The sequence below is a fragment of the Orycteropus afer genome, unplaced genomic scaffold, assembly GCF_000298275.1.
Source record: "Orycteropus afer afer isolate SDZICR_OR568_19922 unplaced genomic scaffold, OryAfe1.0 scaffold00019, whole genome shotgun sequence".
Classification (NCBI taxonomy): Eukaryota; Metazoa; Chordata; class Mammalia; order Tubulidentata; family Orycteropodidae; genus Orycteropus; species Orycteropus afer.
This window is the reverse complement of record NW_006921606.1, coordinates 20353530-20374402: the sequence shown is the minus strand read 5'-3', so window position 1 is coordinate 20374402 and position 20873 is coordinate 20353530. Positions and strand designations below refer to the sequence as shown.

The window sequence follows — 20873 nt, the reverse complement described above, 5'->3', positions numbered from 1 at the left end:
CTGCCCCGCCGCGCGCTGCGCGGAGGCTCCGGCGCCCGCCTCTGCGCCCTCCAGCCAGCTCCTCCCGCTGGTCCGCGTGGGTCCCGGCAGGCGCGACCCCACCATGCAGCTGCAGTTCCGGAGCTGGATGCTGGCAGCGCTCACGCTGCTCGTGGTCTTTCTCATCTTCGCAGACATCTCGGAGATCGAAGAAGAAATCAGGTAAATAGCTGCGCCCGGGCCCCTGCCTGTGGTGGCGGGATCTCTCCCCCCTCCCATTCTGGTACCCCACCCCCGCTTTGTGTGCGCCGCGCCCCCCTGTCGCTCCACTGGGGAGGTGGAGCACGGTCTGAGTCGAGGGTTGCGGTCCAGGGGGCCCGGGACGGTTTGGGGAGAGGAGGATGGGGGCGCGGCTGCCCGTGAGGTGTCCCCGCGCGAGGGGCACGGCAGCCCCCAACTGGACCGCGACGGGGAGCGGACTCGCCCACCTCGCTCCTTCCCTGGCGGGTTCGCGCGCAGTGTCATCGGGGTCCAGGGAGGGCGCCGGGGAGTGTCAGGGGCGGGCGGAGGGGCCGAGAGTGGAGGAGGCAGGAGTTTCTTTGTCTCCGGCTCGGCCGCTTTCTCGCCTTGGCAAAGTGGGCAGGGGGCGCGCGGGGATCTCTGAGCAGGGGAGGAGATCCCGGAGCAGGAGTGGAGAACTGGGGCTCTCCGAGGGTTCCCGGAAAGGGGAGTGTCCCCTCTGTACACACAGAAACGCACACGCGCCTCGCACTGGTCCCGGAGCCCAACGTTGGGGTGCAGGTTGGCACCACTAGAGGCGGGGCCCGTGGGGCGGGGCTGAGATCCCCGCCCTCGCCTGCCTTTGGATGTACAGTCAACCCTGTCGCCTCTACACTCCTGCTTGCAACCCGAGGATTGAGACATTTCGTGGAAGTCGGTACAACTGCCCCGCGGGCTTCTGTGCCCCTGACGCGGGGTCTCGCCCTCGCTTTTCTCCAGATCTCTGCAAGGGGATCTTCTGGGGGCATCCCGGCGCCCAGCGGCTAGAGGTGAGGCAAGACCTCAACTGCCATTTGGCAGGGGCTTCCAGGAGCGCGCACTTGAGGTGCAAGACACACCTGTGGTGGGTACAGGAGGTTGGGGCTTGCATCCAGCCGGCCAGCCGCCTCCCTGTCCCCCACACTGGGCCCAGCCCCGCTGCTTCGATGCCACAAAGCCACCAAAGGGCGGTGGGCGGGTGGGAAGGCACCTAGGATTCCGAGAGTCCCTGAGAAGAGCCTCCTGACCCAATGCCAGTGAGGTGAGATCAGAGTGCGCCATTCCCTTCTTGGGGCTAGTGCTGAGCGAGGCGCCCTCTGCAAGGCCGGTGCAGCTTGAGCCTCTCCTTTGTCCCATTTGCTATTCCATTCATTATCAGCACTAGTTGAGGGGCCTTTATACTGCCAGGTCCCTCAAATGGTAGATGCCAGTCCAGACCCAGGATACCTTGGCCCTAAAGACCCACACCTGGGGCAGGCACCAATTCCTGCTCTCTTGCCCTTGCCCATTTCTGCAACCCCAGAATTCCTTCTCTGAACTCCTCCTCTCTTCAAGAACCCCTCTCTCTGAGGCTGCCTCCTTGCTGTCCTCAGGAACTTGGTTTCCCCCAGAGCTTGAAAACTTTCCCAAATGCAGTTAATAGAGGATGTGCCACTAATTCCAATGAGGAGAAGGAAAAACACCCTACTCTCCCGTTTGCCTCAAAAACATGGGTAGGAAAAGAAATTGGACAAGTTAAGCCTTGAGATGATGGAAGAGGCAGTGAGTGGGAAACCCCTAGGCTGCCTCCTGTCTTCTCCCAGATGTGGGCTCTCCCTGGTCTGGGCACTTGCTGACCTTTACCAATGTGATAGGGAAGGATCCACAACTGCCCATTGTTCTGTTATAAAAACAACACTCATTCATGCATCCTCTAGTACATCCGTTCATGAACTTTTACTGAATACATTCTATATACTAAGGACTTTAATTTTTCAAATGGAATTAGGAAATCACTTTGCATATAATGCTACACTGCCCTGCCAAATGCACTTTAAACCTCTACGTCCCACATCAGGTTGTTCCAACAAGGTATCTAGGAATAAGCTTCAAAGCCTATGCTAGGAATAATATATGTATACACACATACACACACACACACGCACACACACACACACCACAAACCCCAGGGCATTTCTGCTGTGGGCCTGTTTTACTTGGGAGTTCCTGCTTTATATCCTGTCCCTGCCTGGGCTGACCCTGGGTAAAATAGCCAAACAAGTCAAATGTATTATCTTCTGTAATTTATTCCTTCAATTTGGTACCCCTTGTCCTCATGTTAAGGAGCTGTAATGGTGTGGTGGTTAAAGCAGTTGGCTGCTAACCAAAAGGTCAGTGGTTCAAACCCACCAGCCACTCCATGGAAGAAAAATAAGACATTCTGCTTCCATAAAGATTTACAGCCTTGGAAACCCAGTGGGAGCCACTATGAGTCAAAATCAACTCGATGGCTGTGGTTTGGTTTAGTTTTGGTCCCCATGTTGACCTCTGGCTTGACTAGTTATGACCCAGGCCGGAGACCCACCTCCAGTGAGATGTGACAGCCCTGGACCAGAATTCTAGTCTCACCCACAATCTGACCCACACATATTTAATCTCAAGGAATGAAGGCATGTCTGGGGATTTACCATGCCTAGGCAAGGAAAAGACTTGGGGCAGAGGATGGGAATCCCAACAACCCCTTATTTCTGTTTACACCTTCACTTACTTAATTCCTGTACCATCTCAAGTTTGAGCAGCTGGGGCTCAGCACAAATGAGTGCCTGGCACAGTGGCTTCAAATCATATTCCAGTTCATGGTGCTATTGCACCAGCCCTGTGCACCCTGACCGAACTTGATCTTGGCTTGTGCTAGAGATGATTGAGAATTCCCTTCCATTGTCAGTCCCAGGAGAAACAATGTGTCCCGGAAAGTAATGGCTGATTCTGGGAGGCAGTAAACAGTGGGACCCTGTGATCTGTTAGAGAGAGAAGGAAGGCAAAAAGGAAATATGGAAGGAAGGAGAAAGAGAGGGAGAGGGAGAGAAAAAAAAAGAAAGAGGTGGGGAGGGAACCTCTCTTTGGGGTAATTTTTCCAAGAATTAAGAATGAAGAGTGGATGAGGAAAGAGAATTACACATGTATTGTCTGGTGGAACAAAATCTGAGAATCCCTTTCCTGAAGCTCTGTATTCTCTTTCCTGCAAAATGAGAACTTTGATGGGGTCTCAGCAATCCTGTCCTGCCTGAGGAATCCTCTAATGTATTTGTAAGAGAAAGGGCTTTCATCAACAGGCTTTTTCTGAGAGATACCCATCTCTTTACTTGTTAAGTGATGATTTTCAAAGTTCTTTTTCTCACTCAGTGGCTTGTGGAAATGCCTCTGTGGGTAGACGGGAATGTAGAAAGATGAGGTCCTTGCAAAGCACCCACCCAAACAGTCTTGCCCAGCAACCAGGGAGTGAATTCAGGGATGGGGTGAGGCTCCTGGTAAAACAACCTCTGATCAACTCAGGCAGCTCTCTTAAGTTTTGGAGACCAAATTGTAAATTAAAATCCTCTTCTGGTTGTCTGCTGGGCTTTAGTCTTGACTGTAACTTCCATGAGAATAGAGGTCATGGCTTCTCTGCCCACCATGGAGTTCTCAAACCTAGGTATACAATGCATTCAATAAATGTTGTTGTATGATTATCCATCACTAACTAGTGATATGCACACAGACTTTGGGGAAGGCAGAGACCCCTAGAGCATGGGTAGGGATCGTAGGGCTTCTCTTACACAAACAATCACTTTTTATTGACTAGGGATCTTTGCTGTGGAGCCCTGGTGGCACAGTCGAACCTACCAGCCACTCCATGGGATAAAGATGAGGCAGTCTGCTTCTGTAAAGATGTACAAACTTGGAAATCCTATGGAGCAGTTCTACTCTGTCGTATAGGGTCACTATGAGTTGGAATTGACACAGTGGCAACAGATTTTTTATTTTTTTAGAGAGCTTTGAGCCCGAGACGTAAGATCACTTATCTAGGGTCACATGCTGGCTCACCGAGGACAGGACAGGACTGCGCAGATCTCCTCACCTATAACCCAGTTCCTCCTAAAGTGAGTTCCTCTGATCATAAAGGAGCTATAGAGCTCTGGTTAAAGGGGGGTAAGTAACTAGCAATAACAACAGTCATTGTGATGATGATGGAGATGAAGATGATGGTGAGCCTTAGCATTTATTGAGCATTTGTTATGATCGAGGAGCTGCTCCAAGTGCTTTATAGACAGCACATTTCATCCACCTGATAACCCAATGGTTACCTTGTGCCCCTCTAACAGAAGATATCATAAATGGGATGGCTTTAACAAACAGGAGTTTATTCTCTGACAGTTTGGAGGCTTTATGTCTGAGTTCAAAGTGCCAGGCTCTAGGGGCTGGGTGAAAGCCCCTCAACCTTGGGCTTCAGCTCTGCCTCCTGCTACCGGCCCACTGAAGCTGGAGGCTTTCTTCATTCAAACAGTTGCTGGCTACTGAAGCTGATAAACCCAAGGTCAACAGGTAAAAAGGCCCAATCCCAATGTTACCAAACAACACAGCAGGCCATTGATTCAAGTCCATTGAAAGTCCCAAGATTGGCACTGCTGAGCAACGACTTGGCTACATGCAGGGTTCAAGTGTGCCATAAGCTAGAGACCATTCCCAAAGCTGCTGCTTATATAGGGGTAGCAGACCACATCACTAAAGCAGCTACTCAGCTGCTTGTGATAGATCCCACTCTGGAGTTGATTGCCAGTCTTATCATGGGGAATAACTACCACCAGCTGGCTGCCCAGCCACTCAACCAGGCCCAGCCAAGTTGACACACAACCTTAACTACCACACCTACCAACAACACTAAGAACTACAGTATGTTGAGCTCTGGGTACCAGGCACTATGCTAACTGCTTGACAGCTCTAGTTCACTGAATCTTCATCAAACCCCCTAAGCTAGGTACTGTTACTGTCTCTGTTTTATCGACAAGGAAACTGAGGCACAAGGTAGTTATGTAACTTGCTAGGGATAAAGCAGATGCTTAACCTTGGTTCTATGGGAGGCCAAGCTCATGCTCTTGACTACCACGTTAGACTGCTCTGCTCTCTGAATTATTTTCCCCATCTGGGAATATTATGAAATAGGTCTCAGGACTGGCCTTTCTGGTACATTCTGAGGTCCCAGATCTCTCCTTTTCTGCTTACCTAAGAGCATGTTCTGACCTTAGTAGTTTAGAAAGACGGAAGCTGAATGAAGAAGACTGGAGAAACACTTCAGGGACTGTCTCCCCAAAATGTCACCCTGGTGCAGCCAATTCAGTGTAGTGGTAAAAGATAGAATGGCATTAACTCCTGGCATACCAGACAAGCTCACATCAGCATGGGCATGAAAATCCTAGACTCACAGGCAGGGCTTTGGGGTAAATCTTTTGGAGGAAGAAAAATTCACATTGTGTTGGTTCTGATGTCACCTGAGTGGGCCTTCCTCAGTTCTACAGGCCATATGAATTAGGTCTGATTAGGTCTGGAGAAGGGGTGATATTAAAAATATTTAGCAACTAGTCACTCATGAGCCTGTTAAAAGGGACATTAGACATGTCAGAACCAGTGCCATTCAGTATGCTGTAGCCAGGGTCCTGGAGCATACCAGCCGAAGGTCGGGCCCTTTCTGAAAAGGTGATTGACATGGGGAGGACAGCTCTGATCATTAGCCAGGGCTAGATCTATGAGCAGGGGTACAGTGGTGATTCAGTGGTAGAGTGCTCACTTTCCATGCAGGAAACCTGAGTCTGAATCGCAGCCAGTGCATCTCATGCTCAGCCACCCTCTAACTGTCAGTGGAAATATGGATGTTACTATGATGCTGAACAGGTTTCAGCAGAGGTTCCAGACTAAGACAGACTAGGAAGAAAGGCCTAGCTATCTACTTCCAAAAAGTAGCCAGTGAAAACACTATGGATCACAAAGGTCTGATCCACAACTGATCATGGCGGTGATAAAGGACTGAGGAGTGTTTCCTTCCACTGTGCATGGGGTCACCATGAGTTGAGGGCTGACTCAAAGGCCACTAACAACAATAACAAATCCAAGAGCCAGGAGCAAAAATTACCATCAGCTGAGAGTGAGGGTTAGTGCACCTGTAGTGGGTGAGTCCAGGTGAATGTGAAAGAAAATGACCTTGAGCAGCCACAGTCCAGGTACTGTGTAAGGTGCATGCATATTTGCTTAAGGTGATGCAAGTTTTTTGAGGGGTGAAATTTCATTTTTTCTCCCCAGTCCTGGTGTACTTCACTCTAGTATAAAATAGGAAGGACAAAATAGAAAAAAATAAGTCTTTTTTTTTTTTTTTTCCCACTTGCTTTAAGTCCTTATTGCCAACTGCTCCTAACATCAAATTTAAATTGTAAATAGATATTCCTCTTAGCGACCAATTCACCACTCAGGGCCTCTTTCCTCCTTGTAAAGCAAGGTTGCTAGGTTTTAAAATTGTTTAGGTTTTAGAAATTGGGACTGCTGTAAATTACAAATTATAAATATTTCTCAGAGTATTGAATTCTATGAAGGCTCCCAACGCATGCAAGACAATGTGTAATCTGGCCCCTACCTCCCTCTTTAGCCTCTTTATTTCCTGATTCTCTCATACCCTGGGATCCAGAAATTCTGAATTGCTCATCCCCAGAATGCACCATGATTTCATACCTCCGTGCCTTTCCTCCAGCCTTCCTCCTGGCTGGAATACCATCCTTGCACACACTATTCTTGTCCCTAACCCTTTTGCCCCTGGCTTTCTGTCTACCCCTTCAAGGCCAAGGTCTGATGTTACCCCCTTTGCAAAGCATTCCCATCCTCTGACAAGCTGGGTTAGTCGTCCCTCCCATGTGCACCCTTAGCTTGCTGCCCTACCAGCATCCTATGAAGATGGATTCCATACTTATGTTTTATTTGTCTCTTGTCTCAGCCCCTGGTGCTGAGTATATATGATTTAGTGTCTGATCCATGTCCATCGGTGGTGCAAAGAGTAAACATGCTTGACTCCTAATTGAAAGATTGGAGGTTCAAGTCTACCCAGAGGCACCTCAGAAGATAGGCTGGTGATCTATTTTCAAAACTCACCCATTGAAAACCCTATGGACAAACCATGCAACACAACACAACCACTGCCGTGGAGTCAGATCTGACTCATAGCGACCCCTTCTTGGGTTTCTGAGGCAATATCACTATGGAAGTAGATTGTCCAACCTTCCTTCTGAGGAGTGGTTGGTGGGTTTGAACTGCCAGTCTTCTAGTTAGCAGTCAAGTGCCTTAGGCACTACACCACCAGAGCTCCTAGGAGGACAAATAATAGACAGGTCTATAATGTGAACAATAACACCAGAGAAGTACCCATTCCTTAGAACAATCAACTATATGAGATCAAAGGGACAACATTTGTCCAGGGATAAAGCTCAGAAAGGAGGAAGGGACAGTAAAGAAAAATGAAGCCAAATGCTAAACATTAGGAGGAAGTGGGAAGAGTGCTGTTATGTTGTGGGCATTTTGTGCAATGGCACAAAAAAAAAAAAAAAAAATGTGTATGAAAACCAATTTGCCCTGTAAACTTTCACCAAAATCAAAAAAAAAAAAAAAAAAAAAAAAAAAAAACTCAATGCCTTCGAGTCAGACCTGATGAATCACAATCCCTCCTTGTGTTTCCGAGGCAGTATCTCCATGGAAGTAGATTGCCCCAACCTTCCTTCTGAGGAGTGGCTGGTGGGTTTGAACTGTCAGCCTTCATTAGCAGTCAAGTGCCTTAGGTGCTACACCACAATAAAAGAGAAAAAAAAGAAAGAAAACTATATGGAGCACTGTTCTACTCTGACACACATGAGGTCACCATGAATCAAAATCCTTTCAGTGGTAACCAGTTATATGAAATCCATGATTTGCTGAATAAGCAAACTGTGGGCCTAGGGTATGGCAAAAATGGACCCTAAGGCTCTCCACTCTAAAAGGTATGTATAACTCATTGTTGTAAAGTCACTTCCCCCTCGTGGTGACTCTTCTTTTGTGGCACTGTTGCAGGGTTTGAACCACCCACCTTTGGGTTAGTACAAAAAACATCAAACCAAACTCACTGCCATTGAGTCAGTTCTAACTCATAGTGACCCCTCCTTGGGTTTCTGAGGTGGTATCACTATGGAAGTAAATTGCTCAACCTTCCTTCCAAGGAGTGGCTGGTGGGTTAGTAAGGTGAGTGCAAAACATTTGTGTTACCCCGGGACCTAAAGGGTATTTACTGTCCACTTGATCAGGGAGCCCAGTGCTTTTCTCAGGTATCCAACATGAAGGACATGAAAGACACTTAAGGGTCCAGTCTGGCTGTGACATTACACGTTGTCTCAGAATGTTGGGGGACATATAATGGAACTGAAAACCTCTTTCTAGTTTACAAAAGACGAAGATCCAGTGGTATATTTGCCAGTTCAGATAAAAAGCAAAGTTGCAGAGCCCAGTACCCCAGATCTCTGCCTGGCTTTTTAGTCTCCTGACAGCTATTCCCAGTCCCATTCCAGCCAGCAGGGCCTCTGCAGCTGTACCCAGCCACTCTCCCTCCTGCCTGGAGAAGAAGTGTCAGCTCTGTCTGTCTCTATCACCATAAGGGCTTACACACTGGCTGTAAGAGCAGAAGAAGAACTTAGGGCCAGCTGTTAAATTCCAAGGGCTAGTCACCCTAAAGGATCCCAGAAGTTGTATTTGAAACTTGGATAAAGTACAAAACGTGAGGGCAAGTCAGTGCCCATCATCATTGAAGGTTTTTGTTTTTCCAACACTTTTACAAGAACCAAACCAGATCCATTGCTGTCAAATCAGTTCTGACTCCTGGTAACCCCATGTGTTACAGAGTAGAACTACTCTATAGAGTTTTCTTGGCTGAAATCTTTAAGGAAGATATTGCCAGGCATTTCTTCCATAGCAATGCTGGGTAGATTAGAACCTCCAAACTTCAGGTTAGTAATCAAGCTCTGTATGCATGATCCAGGAACCTAAACACTTCTTTTTATTCTAAAACACTGGTTCAGCCAGGGAACTTTGATTAGTCGGTTAAGACGTGTAGTAGCTGCATAGACTCTAGATAAACTCTGGAGCCTTGCATCTCTCTGCTGTCTCAAGAAAAATGAGTTAGAGTGAGAGATGGAAAGATACAGTGTGACTGGCTGATGAAAGGGCATGAGCTGGAAGGCTGTGAGGCCAGTGACTATCTCCTGCCAGAGGGTGGGGACAGGGCTACCTCCCAGAGAGATGGGGCTAGCGGTGCTTGGATGCCATCTGCACCCCAGGAACAGTCCTCTGTGACAGAGTCTGGGGCTTGCTTGCTGATTGTCAGTGCTGAGGCCTGTCCTTAAATGTTGAGATTAGTTACACTCCTGGGTGGCAGCTGGGCTGGTTTTAAATTCTCCCCAATCGCCTGCAATTCGTCACTCTGCTAGGAAGCCGCTCTGTGTCCTGACAGGACCTGTTTGTCCTGGCGTTTTCTCAGCTTCAGCTGTCACAGTCTTGGCAGTGGCACAGAGGAGAATGCTCCAACTAGGGAGAGAGCAGTGGCCGTAATACCACATGGTCTGTACTGCACGTTGGCAGAAGTTGTTGGTTCCATGCGCTGTGGCGTCACCTAAGAGTTCCAGCAGCTTGGAGTCCTGATTCGCTGCTCCTGGAAACTCCGCGTCATGTCATTGCTGTTTCAGTGTGTTTGTGAGTTCTGAGACTGTTCTGCAAGAAAGAGGCTTTCTCCTCTCAGGGAGTTTCCCAAATGTGCTTTTGTTTTTCAAGGAGCACTGAGGCCCTCATCTCTACTTCTTGGTCCTTCTTTCAGGGTCAGGGCTGTGGTTTCTCCTCAAACCTTGTGGTCAGTGGTAGGGATTGAAATGACCGCAGTTAGTCAGCAGTTCCCAAATGCTGCTCCACAGGTGGGTGATGATCCAAGGGGAAGAAAAGGAGGAAAACAAAAAACACAAGGTAGCTGTGACAGTTATGTTAGTTTGAAGTTGCCAACTGTCATTGCTTGAGAAGAACTCATCTATATTCTGAGATGATGTTCCTTTTTTTGTTTTTTCTTTTTTCTTTTGGGGCATTAAGATGTCCTTTCTTTTATGGAAGAGTGATGGTAGGTGGTAGTTGTAATGCTCTTTCTTGGCCAAAGAAGTTGGTAACCCTATGATTTCCCAACCCCAAGCCCCAAATTTTTGGAAATGTTACTGGTCCCTGAAATCTGGAACTCCAGGGTCTGAGACCTCAAGGGAAACTGAGGGAATCAATTCAGAAAACATTGAAACTCCTCACAGTCTTCCCTCCCCTCATGGAAACAGATACCAACAGGGAATAACAATTAACAGCTACATCAGTTTTTACATATTTTCTGTGTCAAACAATATTCTAAACACTAGCTATATTAACACTTGCAATTCTCTCCACAATCTTATGATGTCTGTGTTATTATAATCATCCCCATTTTACAGATGAGGAAACAGGCATAGAGCAGTTAAATAACTCCACCGAAGTCTCACAGATAGTAAGTTACAGAGCTGGAATTTGAACCTCGTTGTTTGGCTCCAGGGAACAAGGAGAACTGTCCAAAAATGATGTACTAAATGGCATCCAGTCAGAAAGCATGAATACTTATGTTTCGGAGGGATAAACACTGGAAACACAAAGGTCTGTAGGAGGGAGAAACCTGGAGAACAGCAGGGCTGAAAGAAACCCAAACCGTAGGGGACAGCATGTTAGCGCTGAAGTCATAATGGGATATGGCAGCCCAGAAGATCTATACAATTTAGGGTTGCTAGCTCCAACACACCTGGCTGCAGGATGGGGGAGGGAGGCAGAGCCTCTGATTCCCTTTCCTCCCCCTTTCCCTCTCCTGCAGCCAGCTCCCTCACCAAGCCTCCTCAAAAAGGCTTTGGAGCGCAGCATTTGTTTGACCATCTCATTACCACAGAGAGAGAGACATACACTGAGGGAAGAGGGAAAAAAAAACACAAATGATTAAGGCCTGGAGGAATTTTCTTTTAGGGAAGGGTGAAAAGGGCTGGTGCAGTCACCTTCCCTAGGCAGGGTAGAGCTTGGTGAAGCAAAGAAGGAAGCCTAGAGGGAAGGGACATGCTTTTTGCCAGGAGATTGACCTGCCCAAGGGTGCTCTTCCTCCCCCTTTCATTTAATGCACTCAGGCTGCTGCTGGTTAAAAAGTCGGCAATTTGAGCCCACTCAGAGGCACCTCAAAAGAAAGGCTTGGTAGTCTACTTATGAAAAATTGAAATAAATAAATATTGAAAACCCAGTGGAGCACCATTCTACTCTGACACACATGGTGTCACCAAGAGTCAGAATTGACTCAAATAGTAACTGGTGTGTGTGTGTGTGTGTGTGTGTGTGTGTGTGTGATACTGTGCCAGCCTGTCTGCTATGAACAGGTCATCTCATTCACCCTTCATAGCTACCCTGTTTACTCCCTTTGCAGACATGGAAAAGGAGGCTTAGCACTTTCCTCAGGTTGCACAACTAGTAAATGAGGAGCTGGGATTCTAACCAGGCTTACCTGACTCCACGGGCCCAAGCTGCTCTTAGCTACTTTTTTTTGTGTAAAAATTACCTGGCTGCCTCTCATTCCTCTCACCTCCCACACTAGACTTCCTACCTTCCACTGCATTTTTTTTTTTTTTTTTTTTTGTACCAGACAGGGGTTTTGAAAAGAATAATGTAAACTTTTGAGATTATAGAAAACACTTATTGACTTTCTCAACGAACTTCTTTGGGAGACTTTCTCTCTGTCAAAAAAGGAGAGTCAGGAATTGGAGGAGGAATTGGAATGTGTAACTAATTGTGTCCGTGATCAACTGCCTCCTTTGCCGTGAAAGCAGAACTGGATGATGCCAGCTACCATTACTGAACAATCTGACCAAAGAGTCTATAGCAGAATTCTGATCAAAATAGGGGAAAATATGGAACAGAATATCCAATCTTATGGACTCCAGATTTTTTGGAGCCATTGAGGCTGGATGATGCCACCAAAACTATTGCCCTGAGATAATCTTTAAACTTTAAACCAAAAATATTCCCTGAAGTCATCTTTAAATGAAACAACAAGTTAGCTTAGTTAGTAAGGAATGTCTGCTTTGAAGGAGCTCTGGTGGCATAGCTGTTAACCAAAAGGTAGCAGTTCAAACCCACCAGCCACTCCACAGGAAAAAGACAAGACAGTCTGCTTCCATAAAGATTTACAATCTTGGAAACTCTACCGGGTAGTTCTATTCTGTCCTATAAGGAGCTCCTGTTAGCATTTAACTGCTAACCAGGTCGGTATTTCAAACCCACTAGCTGCTCCACTGGAGGAAGATGAAGCAATTTACTCCCATAAAGATTTATAGCCTTGGAAACCCAGTGGGGGCCGCTATGAGTTGGAATCGACTTGATGGCGGTGGGTTTGTTTGATTGTTTAACTCTGTCCTATAGAGTCACTATATGTCAGAATCCACTCAGCGGCGGTGGGTTTGGTTTTGATTTGGGGTCTGCTTTGAACATTGTACTCTGCTGAAGAATTATCTATATGTGATCAAATTGACAACAGGAACTTGAAAGGGTAGAGGAGAAGCTTAGGGGGCAGTGAGTTTATGATAATGGTGGAATAATTTGCAAAAGTATAGCGAGGATAATTGCACAACTTGAAGAATGTAAGCAATATTGCTGAATTGTACATGTAGAAATTCTTGAATTGCTGTATGTTTTGCTATGTGTGTTTTAGCCAAAGGAAATAAAATAAGGGGAAAAAAAAAAAAAAGACTCATTGCATATCCTCCCCACCCCAATGGTGATGGCCACACACAATGGCAGCCATGATCATTGAGTGTGACATTTCAACTAGATGCTGAGGAAACTGCAGACAGCAGCTGAACTCTGCCCAGTGAGATGTGAGTGCTTATCATTAGGTTCCCCATCTCTAATTTCAAGAACAATATTGGCTGCACTTGGAGGAGTGATATCCAGTGTTAATTCACACCTTCTTGCTTGGTAAATGCCAGCATAGCTTAAATAATGAAGGGAAAAGACATAAGATGTGTGGAGAAAATGCATTGGTAAATTGATAAGTCAGTGACTTTTGTTTGCTACTCTCTTGTAAGCAGCAAAGCTTACTGCCCCTCTGATGTTCCTAAAATTTGTCAATTGACTTGAAGTGAATTCTGAGTGATGCCCAAACTGTGCACTAATCAAAATGTTTGGTTCCCAAGAGAAGCAGGGAGACACCCCAGTGGTATAGCCATCCTGGCCTAGGCAGGGAGCCTCTTAGGCCAGCTGTGCATGTGGGTACATTGTGCTGACAGTGGCCCCCCAAAGCCCTGCTGATGGTTCAGGCTAGGAGAGCAAACCAGCCAAGACTCCTTTTCCAGGAACCAGCCCTGCTATTACTATCCATGGACAAAGTTGGATTTTATCCAAGCACTTTGAATTTTACCCAAGCTCCCTTGTCTGTTCCAGAGAAGGTTTACAGTAAACAACTGCCTCCAGATGGGTCAGAGTAGGGTTTTTAATTGCTGTTTTTTTGAAACACATAGACAGGCTTTTCTTCTCACAAGCCTCTGGGTGGACTCAAACCTCTAACCTTTTAGTTTGTAGCTGAGCATGTTCACTGTGTTAACTGTTGTTAACAACTGACTCAAAAAACCAAACTCATTGCCATCGACTTAATTCCTGCTCCTAAGGACCTCCATTGGGTTTCCAAGGCTGTAAATCTTTACAGAAGCAGACTGTCTTAACTTTCTTTCTTGGATTGACTAGAAGGACTTAAAAGATCTACTCTATTTAAATAACTTTAGAATAGGCACATCTTTTATCTCCCTAAACTTCCCTTCTCCCATTGCCCAGCCTTCCTCCTCTCTTCCTTTCCCTGGGTCTCCCTGGGTCCAAGTGGATTTATCATAAGAAAAGAAAACTTTCTGAGAAGATTGGGCTCTAAGTGAAAACCAATCCCAGTGATCAACCCCTTTTAACTTTCTTTTTAAAAGCTCCCAGCTTTTTGTCTCATTGGAGTGCCTTCCCTCTTTTCCCCAGTTCTTTTTCTTGCAGTATAATAATTCTTTTTGTAAAAAGTGGTCCTTGTCTGCTTTAACACTGCCCATTGTCTGGTGCAATTGTTTCTTTGATTCCACCCTAGCTCTGTTATTGTTGTCCATGCTGTGGAGTCAATTCCGAGTCATAACAACCCCATGTGACCCTATAGGGTCACATGGGCCCTATAGGGCTTTCTTGGCTGTAAGCTTTATGCAAGCAGATCTTCAGGGCTTTCTGCAAAGCCACTGGGTGGGTTTGAACCACCTACCTGTTGGTTAACAGTTGAGCACTTTAACCATTGTGCTACTAGGGTTCCTTACCTGAACTTTAAAGTGAAGTGCCAGAGTGACTCGCATAGATTTTCATCATAAATCTCTCCAAGTTGGCAACCCAAGCCTTCTTTCTTCCTTTTAATTGCCTGCCACATCCTCCCATAGAGAGCTGCTCTCACTACCATACTGCTGGAGCAGCTCCGTAAGTGACTTCACTTCTATTAGCCTCAGTCTCCTAATCTATACAATAGGGTTAATAATATATAGCTCACAATGTTTCAGGGATTAAATGAAACACAATTGAAAATGGCCAGAAGAGAGTTTGGCAAATGTTCAATACACATTGTTTTATTTTAAGAGCCCCAGTCATGGTTTTAAAAAAGCAACTGTGGATATGAGTGTTTTTTAATTTTAAAAACAATACATTGTGCAGAAGCCTGGTAGGGAGGGAGTGGAGGGAGTAAAAGAAGAAGGGACATAGATACAGAATTAGAAAAACAACAACTATTACTGTGTTATGAGTGTATTTGGATACATTCCCTGGAGGTGGCCCAAATACTCCAGCAACTGGGATTTAGGATTGTGAAAAGTGCTAACACATAGTTTTTTTGTGGCCACTCGGTAAATACTTGTTGGCCTGCCTTCTGCCTGCTTGTCTAAATGCAGTGGAGGGCCCCATAAGGTTTCATAAAAGCGAAACACATGGAAGGCTTATATAATGGGGGGAGGGAGTGGCCAAGGCTGAAAATGGCTAGGACCACTCCCCATCCCAGATCAGCTGTACCAGAGTAGCCTGTGTTTAGTGATTTTTTTGCTCAAGAGTGAACTGAAAAAAAAATGAGTCCCAAAATGTTGATGCCAGGGATTTGACTCCTGCTAGCTAGGAAGAGCTGGAATTCAGCTATCTGTTCCCTTTTAGGCCCATGCCACATAATCCCCATAGGATAACTGAAGTGAGCAAGTGTGGATTCCAGGGGGCAGGAAGTGCCACAGCAGTGGTTCTCCAACTTGTGTGTGCCTTGGAGTCCCGGCAAGCTTTTCAAACACAGATTTCTGGGCCCCACCCCAGATATTCTAACCCAGAACGTCTAGGATGGAGTTCGGGAATCTGCATTCCTAACAAGCTCTGGGTGATGCTTGCTGCTGCTGGTCCAAGGACCACACTTTGAGGACGTGGTGGCATAGTGCTTAAGGCATTTGACTGCTAACCAGAAGCTGGCGGTTCAAACCCACCAGCCATTCCTCGGAAGGAAAGTTGGGCAATCTATTTTTGTAGTGATACTGCCTCAGAAACCCACAGGCGGGTCGCTATGAGTCGGATCCGACTCAACGGCAGTGAGTTTGTTTGTTTTTTTTTTGGTTTTGGACTAGAACCTTGCCACCCAAAGTGTGGACCAGCACTGACGGCTTCCTCTGGAGATTTGTTATAAATGAAGAATCTCAGGTCTCACCCCAGACCCAGACCTACTGAATAGAATTTGCTTTTAACCAGACCTCAGATAATTTGTATGCAGACTGTGCTGGTGTGGATGGTTGGTTTCTCTTACTTCTGCAGAGCCCCAGTCAGAGACAATGAGGCTGCTGGCCCATCACACCAGGTGAAACTTGCCCATATATCTCCATTTCTCATCCCCGAGTTAGCTTATAGTGGTTTTCAAAGGCATATCAGGAAAATGAATAATAACAATTATCATTAAAGTCATTTTTGGATTCTTGGGTGTGCACTAGAATATTTTCATGCATTATTGCACATATATATTATAAAATAGCTCCAAGACCCATTTTATAGACAAGTAAACTGAGGTTTGGGTTAAGTAATTGCTTAATCAACACAGATAAAAGGAGCCTAATTTTATCAAGGCCAGGCTGGCTCCTTTGCCTGGGTGCCAGGAATTCAGCCACATGAGTTAGCCTGCTTCTCTCCCTTTGTCCTTTCCCCAGATGAGGCTTGAGGCACAAGGTGAGGCAAGGAGAAACCTTAATCAAGGGTTGAATTGATTTACTAAATGAGTCTAGGGAGCCTGTGGTGTATTTGTACCACAAACAACATTAACCAAGGCTAGAGCACCTGACTTTTTGAAATTTCTAGAGAGGCTGGTCAGCAAAGGCTTCCTCAGCTGTGTCATTTAACATCCCCCCATCCCTACCTGACTCCCCCCATCCCTACCTGACTCCCCCCACCCCCAACACACACACGCAAAAAAAAATAGAGTTTGGCTAAGTTGTGACTGTTTACACAGCAATTGACCCAACTTCCGCAGTTGGTACACACAGCAGCAGTGCCCCTGAGTTCTTGGGGTCTCTGAGTCAGTTCTGGTGGCCTGCCCAGCCTGCAACCTAACTCCAAACTCCACTCTCCTGTTACAAAAAGTAAAGGAAATGAGGGCAAGGCCTCTGGGGCAATCTAAGGCAGTATAGGGGAGCCTTGTAAAACCAGTCTGCTCCTCTAGATAAAAATAGCCTCCGGGCAGGCTGGAAGCCAAGACTTTAATTGTATTTATTTTTTGCCTTCTATTTTGGGCAAGGGATGTTAGTTTTCTATTTATGATAGTGATATAAAGATTCCTTTTATGATAAATTAACTTACGTTTTTAAGTGAATCAATATAAAGAAAAATATTAAGGCAATAATGTAGGGTTAACAAAATCCATGAAGATGGATCCAGAATCACAGAAATTTGTGCAATAACCTACCAGCCTTACTCCTTCCCCATAGCCATTATCTACCCCATATGGTAGCCAGCTGCCACCTGTCTGTTGGTTTGTCATACTGTAGTAGCATGCATGTTACTATGATGCTAGGAGCCATTCTACCAGAATTTCAAGTACCACCAGGGTTGCCCATGGTGGACAAGTTTCAGCAAAGCTTCCAGACTAAGACAGATTAGGAAGAGGCCTAGGAATCTACTGCCAAAAATAACCCAGTGTAAATCATATGGATCACAACAGAGTATTGTCTGACACAATGCTAGAAAATGAGCTTCCCAGGTTGGAAGGCACTCAGAGTACACAGTGGCAGCAACAAAGGACCCGAGCATGCCAAAAATGTGAAGATGGCACAGGACCGGACAATGTTTCGTTTTGCTGTACATGGGATCACCAGGAGCTGGAGCCAACTTGCCAGCAACTAACAACAGTGGTAGCAAAACCATGACATTTCTTGCAAAACATCTATAACTCCCTACTGTTGAGTTGAAACTGACTCATGGTGACCCCTCCTTGGGTTTCTGAGGCAGTATCACTATGGAAGTAGATTGCCCAACCTTCCTTCCAAGGAGGGGCTGGTGGGTTTGAACGGCCAACCTCTGGTTAGCAGTCAAATGCCTTAGGCACTACACCACCAGAGCTCCTACAAAACATCTATAGAGAGTGAGTAACTTGATCCTCAGAAAAGGTACCTCCTTGCAGAACCAATTTCTCACTTATACTTGGGAAATTGCCCAGCATTTAGGAAAAGAAGTATCCAATGAAATAATTTTGTGGTTAATTCAGAAAGTGTATGCAGACACTCCTAGCACAGAGGGTGGTCCCACCAAGAGGAAAGATGATTTAGGTCCATGTTCAGTGCTAGAATTCTTATCTTTCGTGTAGGAGACAAGGTTTGATTCCCAGATGATGCGTCTCATGCACATTCACCACCTACCTGTCTATCAGTGGAGGCTTGCACATGGCTGTGATGTTTAACGGGATTCAGTGAACTTCCAGGCTAAGACAGACTAGATAAAAAGGCCTGTCCATCTACTTCCAGAAATCAACCAGTGAAAACCCTGTGGATCACAATGGTCTGATTTGTGTCCGATTGTGAGGTTAGTGCAGGACCAGGCAGCATCTTGTTCTGTTGTGCATGGAGTTGCCATGGATCAGGGGCCAAATTGATGACCACTAACAACAACAACGGGAGCTCTGGTAGCATAGTGCCTAAGGCACTTGACTGCTAACCAGAAGGCTGATGGTCCAAACCCACCAACCACTCCTCGAAAGGAAGGTTGGGCAGTCTACTTCCGTAGTGATACTGCCTCGGCAACCCAAGGAGGGGTCGCTATGAGTCAGGTCTGACTCGAAGGCACATAACAACAACAACAACAACAGAGATACTTCTCAGCCCAAGAGGGACCCCCAACGCCTGCCACACCACCAGTTTAAACCTTCATCTCAGTCTCCTAGCGTTCTCTACTTCCTTTGAACCATGCCTCATTTTCTGTCTGGTGCACCCATGCCTCATTTCTTGTGTGATGGCTGCTTTTTCTGTATAATTGTAGCTCCACAAGGCCTGGGAAAATGCCAGGCTTGTGCACACTGTGTTATACCTCCAGCCTCTTGCATAGTACCTGGTGGAGAGGAGATGCTTGCTTGGTGAATGAAGCAAGGAAAGCAGGGGGGGGGGGGGGAAAAAGGGAGCTAGTTCCTTGAGGGAAGCTCAGAAAGGTCTCTGTCACCTCCCTTTTGGGACCACTTACATATTTCCATGACTAAGGACAGAAAAAGTGATGGGTTATACCAGCTCCCCACATCATTGTCTGGTTTGAAACCCATTGAGTTCTGCCTTATTTATAGGTGAAGACTACTTTCCTTTTTTCCCCATTCCATAAACAAAGACCAATGCAAGGGTGAGCTAAGTATTCCTAGCAGAGTTAAGTCACGGTTCTATGCAGGTTCAGTGACCTCTTGCACAAAGACCGAGGATGGGAGGGATGTGGCTGGAACTGGGAATCAGGTGATCTGGCTCCTGGCAGGCTGAGATCAAGCTGGTAACAAGGAGATTAATAAGGGTCTGCAACCTACTGGGTGCTGTAGCACCAAGGAGGGTTTTCAAATCAGTGCTGCTCTGGCTGGCTTAATGGTACCTAATCTTACCTTTTGAAGCTGGAACATTTGGGAGTTGAGATTAACTTAGATAAAAGAAAGTAAAATTTATGTTGACTTTTGACTTTTTCTCTCTCATCAGAGTCCCATTGTGTTGTTTTTATTTTCTTTCTTGGAAAAAGGGGGAGATTAGCTTCTGGAGAGAGTTGTCTTCCCTAACTGGGTGATAGAATATTTACTTTGTGTGTGTGTGGTAAAATACATATAACAAAACATTCACCATTTCAATTTTTTTTCCATGTACAATTTAGTGACATTAGTTATGGTCACCATATTGTTCAACCATCACTACTATCTGTTTACAAACTTTTTTCTCACCCTCAACATAAACTCAGTGCCCCTTAATAACACCTCACCATTTCACCCTTCCACCCTCTCCAGTTAACCACTATAGAATTTGGTATCTATATACTTGTCTGTTCTAGATATCTCTGTAGGTGTGATCATTCAAAATGTGTCCTTTTTTATCTGACTTATTTCACTCTGCATAATGTTTTCAAGGCTCACCCATGTTGTAGCATATATTGGAATTTCATTTCTCTTTATGGCCAAGAAATATTTCATAAAGGAGTCCTGGTGCAATAGTTAAGCACTCAACTACTAACAGAAATGTTGGTGGTTCACATCTCCCCAGTGGCTCCACAGGAGAAAGACCTGGCAATCTGTTTCCATAAAAATGACAGCCAAGAAAACCCTATGGGGCAGTTCTACTCTGTCACATGGGATCACTATCAGTTGAAATGGACTCGACAGCACCTAACAACAACAGTATTACATATTATGTATATACCCAAAACTTGAAAGCAGGGACACAAACAGGTACTTGTATACTATTGTTCATTGTGGCATTACTCATAGTAGTCAAAAAGTAGAAATAATATGTGTCCATCAACAGATGTTTGGATGAACAACAACAATAAAAACTCACTGCCACTGGGTCAATTACAACTCATAGTGACCCTCATAAGGTTTTGAAGGCTGTAAATCTTTATGGAAGTAGATTGCCCCATCTGCTTCCCTCAGAGAAGCTGGTGAGTTTGAACCATTTACTCTCTGGTTAGTAGCCAAATGCCTTACCCACTGTGCCACCAGAACTTCTTCTAGATGATCAAAACATGGTATGTGTATATATATATATATGTTGTTGTTGTTATGTGCCGTCGAGTCAAACCCGACTCATAGCGACCCCTCCTTGGGTTTCCGAGGCAGTATCACTACGGAAGTAGGATTGCCCCACCTTCCTTCCGAGCTCCTATATATATATATATATATATATATATATATATGAGAGCTCTGGTAGCATAGTGCCTAAGGCACTTGACTGCTAACCAGAAGGCTGGCGGTTCAAACCCACCAGCCACTCCTCGGAAGGAAGGTGGGGCAATCTACTTCCGTAGTGCCGCTGCTTTGGAAACCCAAGGAGGGGTCGCTATGAGTTGGGTCCTACTCGACGGCACATAACAACAACAATATATATATATGTATGTATATGTATATATATGTAACTATACCACGATATATATATATATATATATGTTGTTGTTGTTATGTGCCGTCGAGTCAAACCCGACTCATAGCGACCCCTCCTTGGGTTTCCGAGGCAGTATCACTA

At 45.7% G+C, this 20873-nt stretch overlaps 1 protein-coding gene across 1 annotated transcript in view; it reads left to right on the top strand.

Annotated features, from left to right (window-relative positions):
- The first annotated feature begins 103 nt into the window (after window positions 1–103).
- ST8SIA2 (ST8 alpha-N-acetyl-neuraminide alpha-2,8-sialyltransferase 2) overlaps window positions 104–20873 on the top strand; it is an 87420-nt gene continuing 66650 nt past the window's right edge. Inside the window, exon 1 of the mRNA XM_007959964.2 lies at window positions 104–201. Within this exon, the coding sequence (XP_007958155.1) occupies window positions 104–201 (98 nt within the window). The remainder of the gene's footprint in view (window positions 202–20873) is intronic.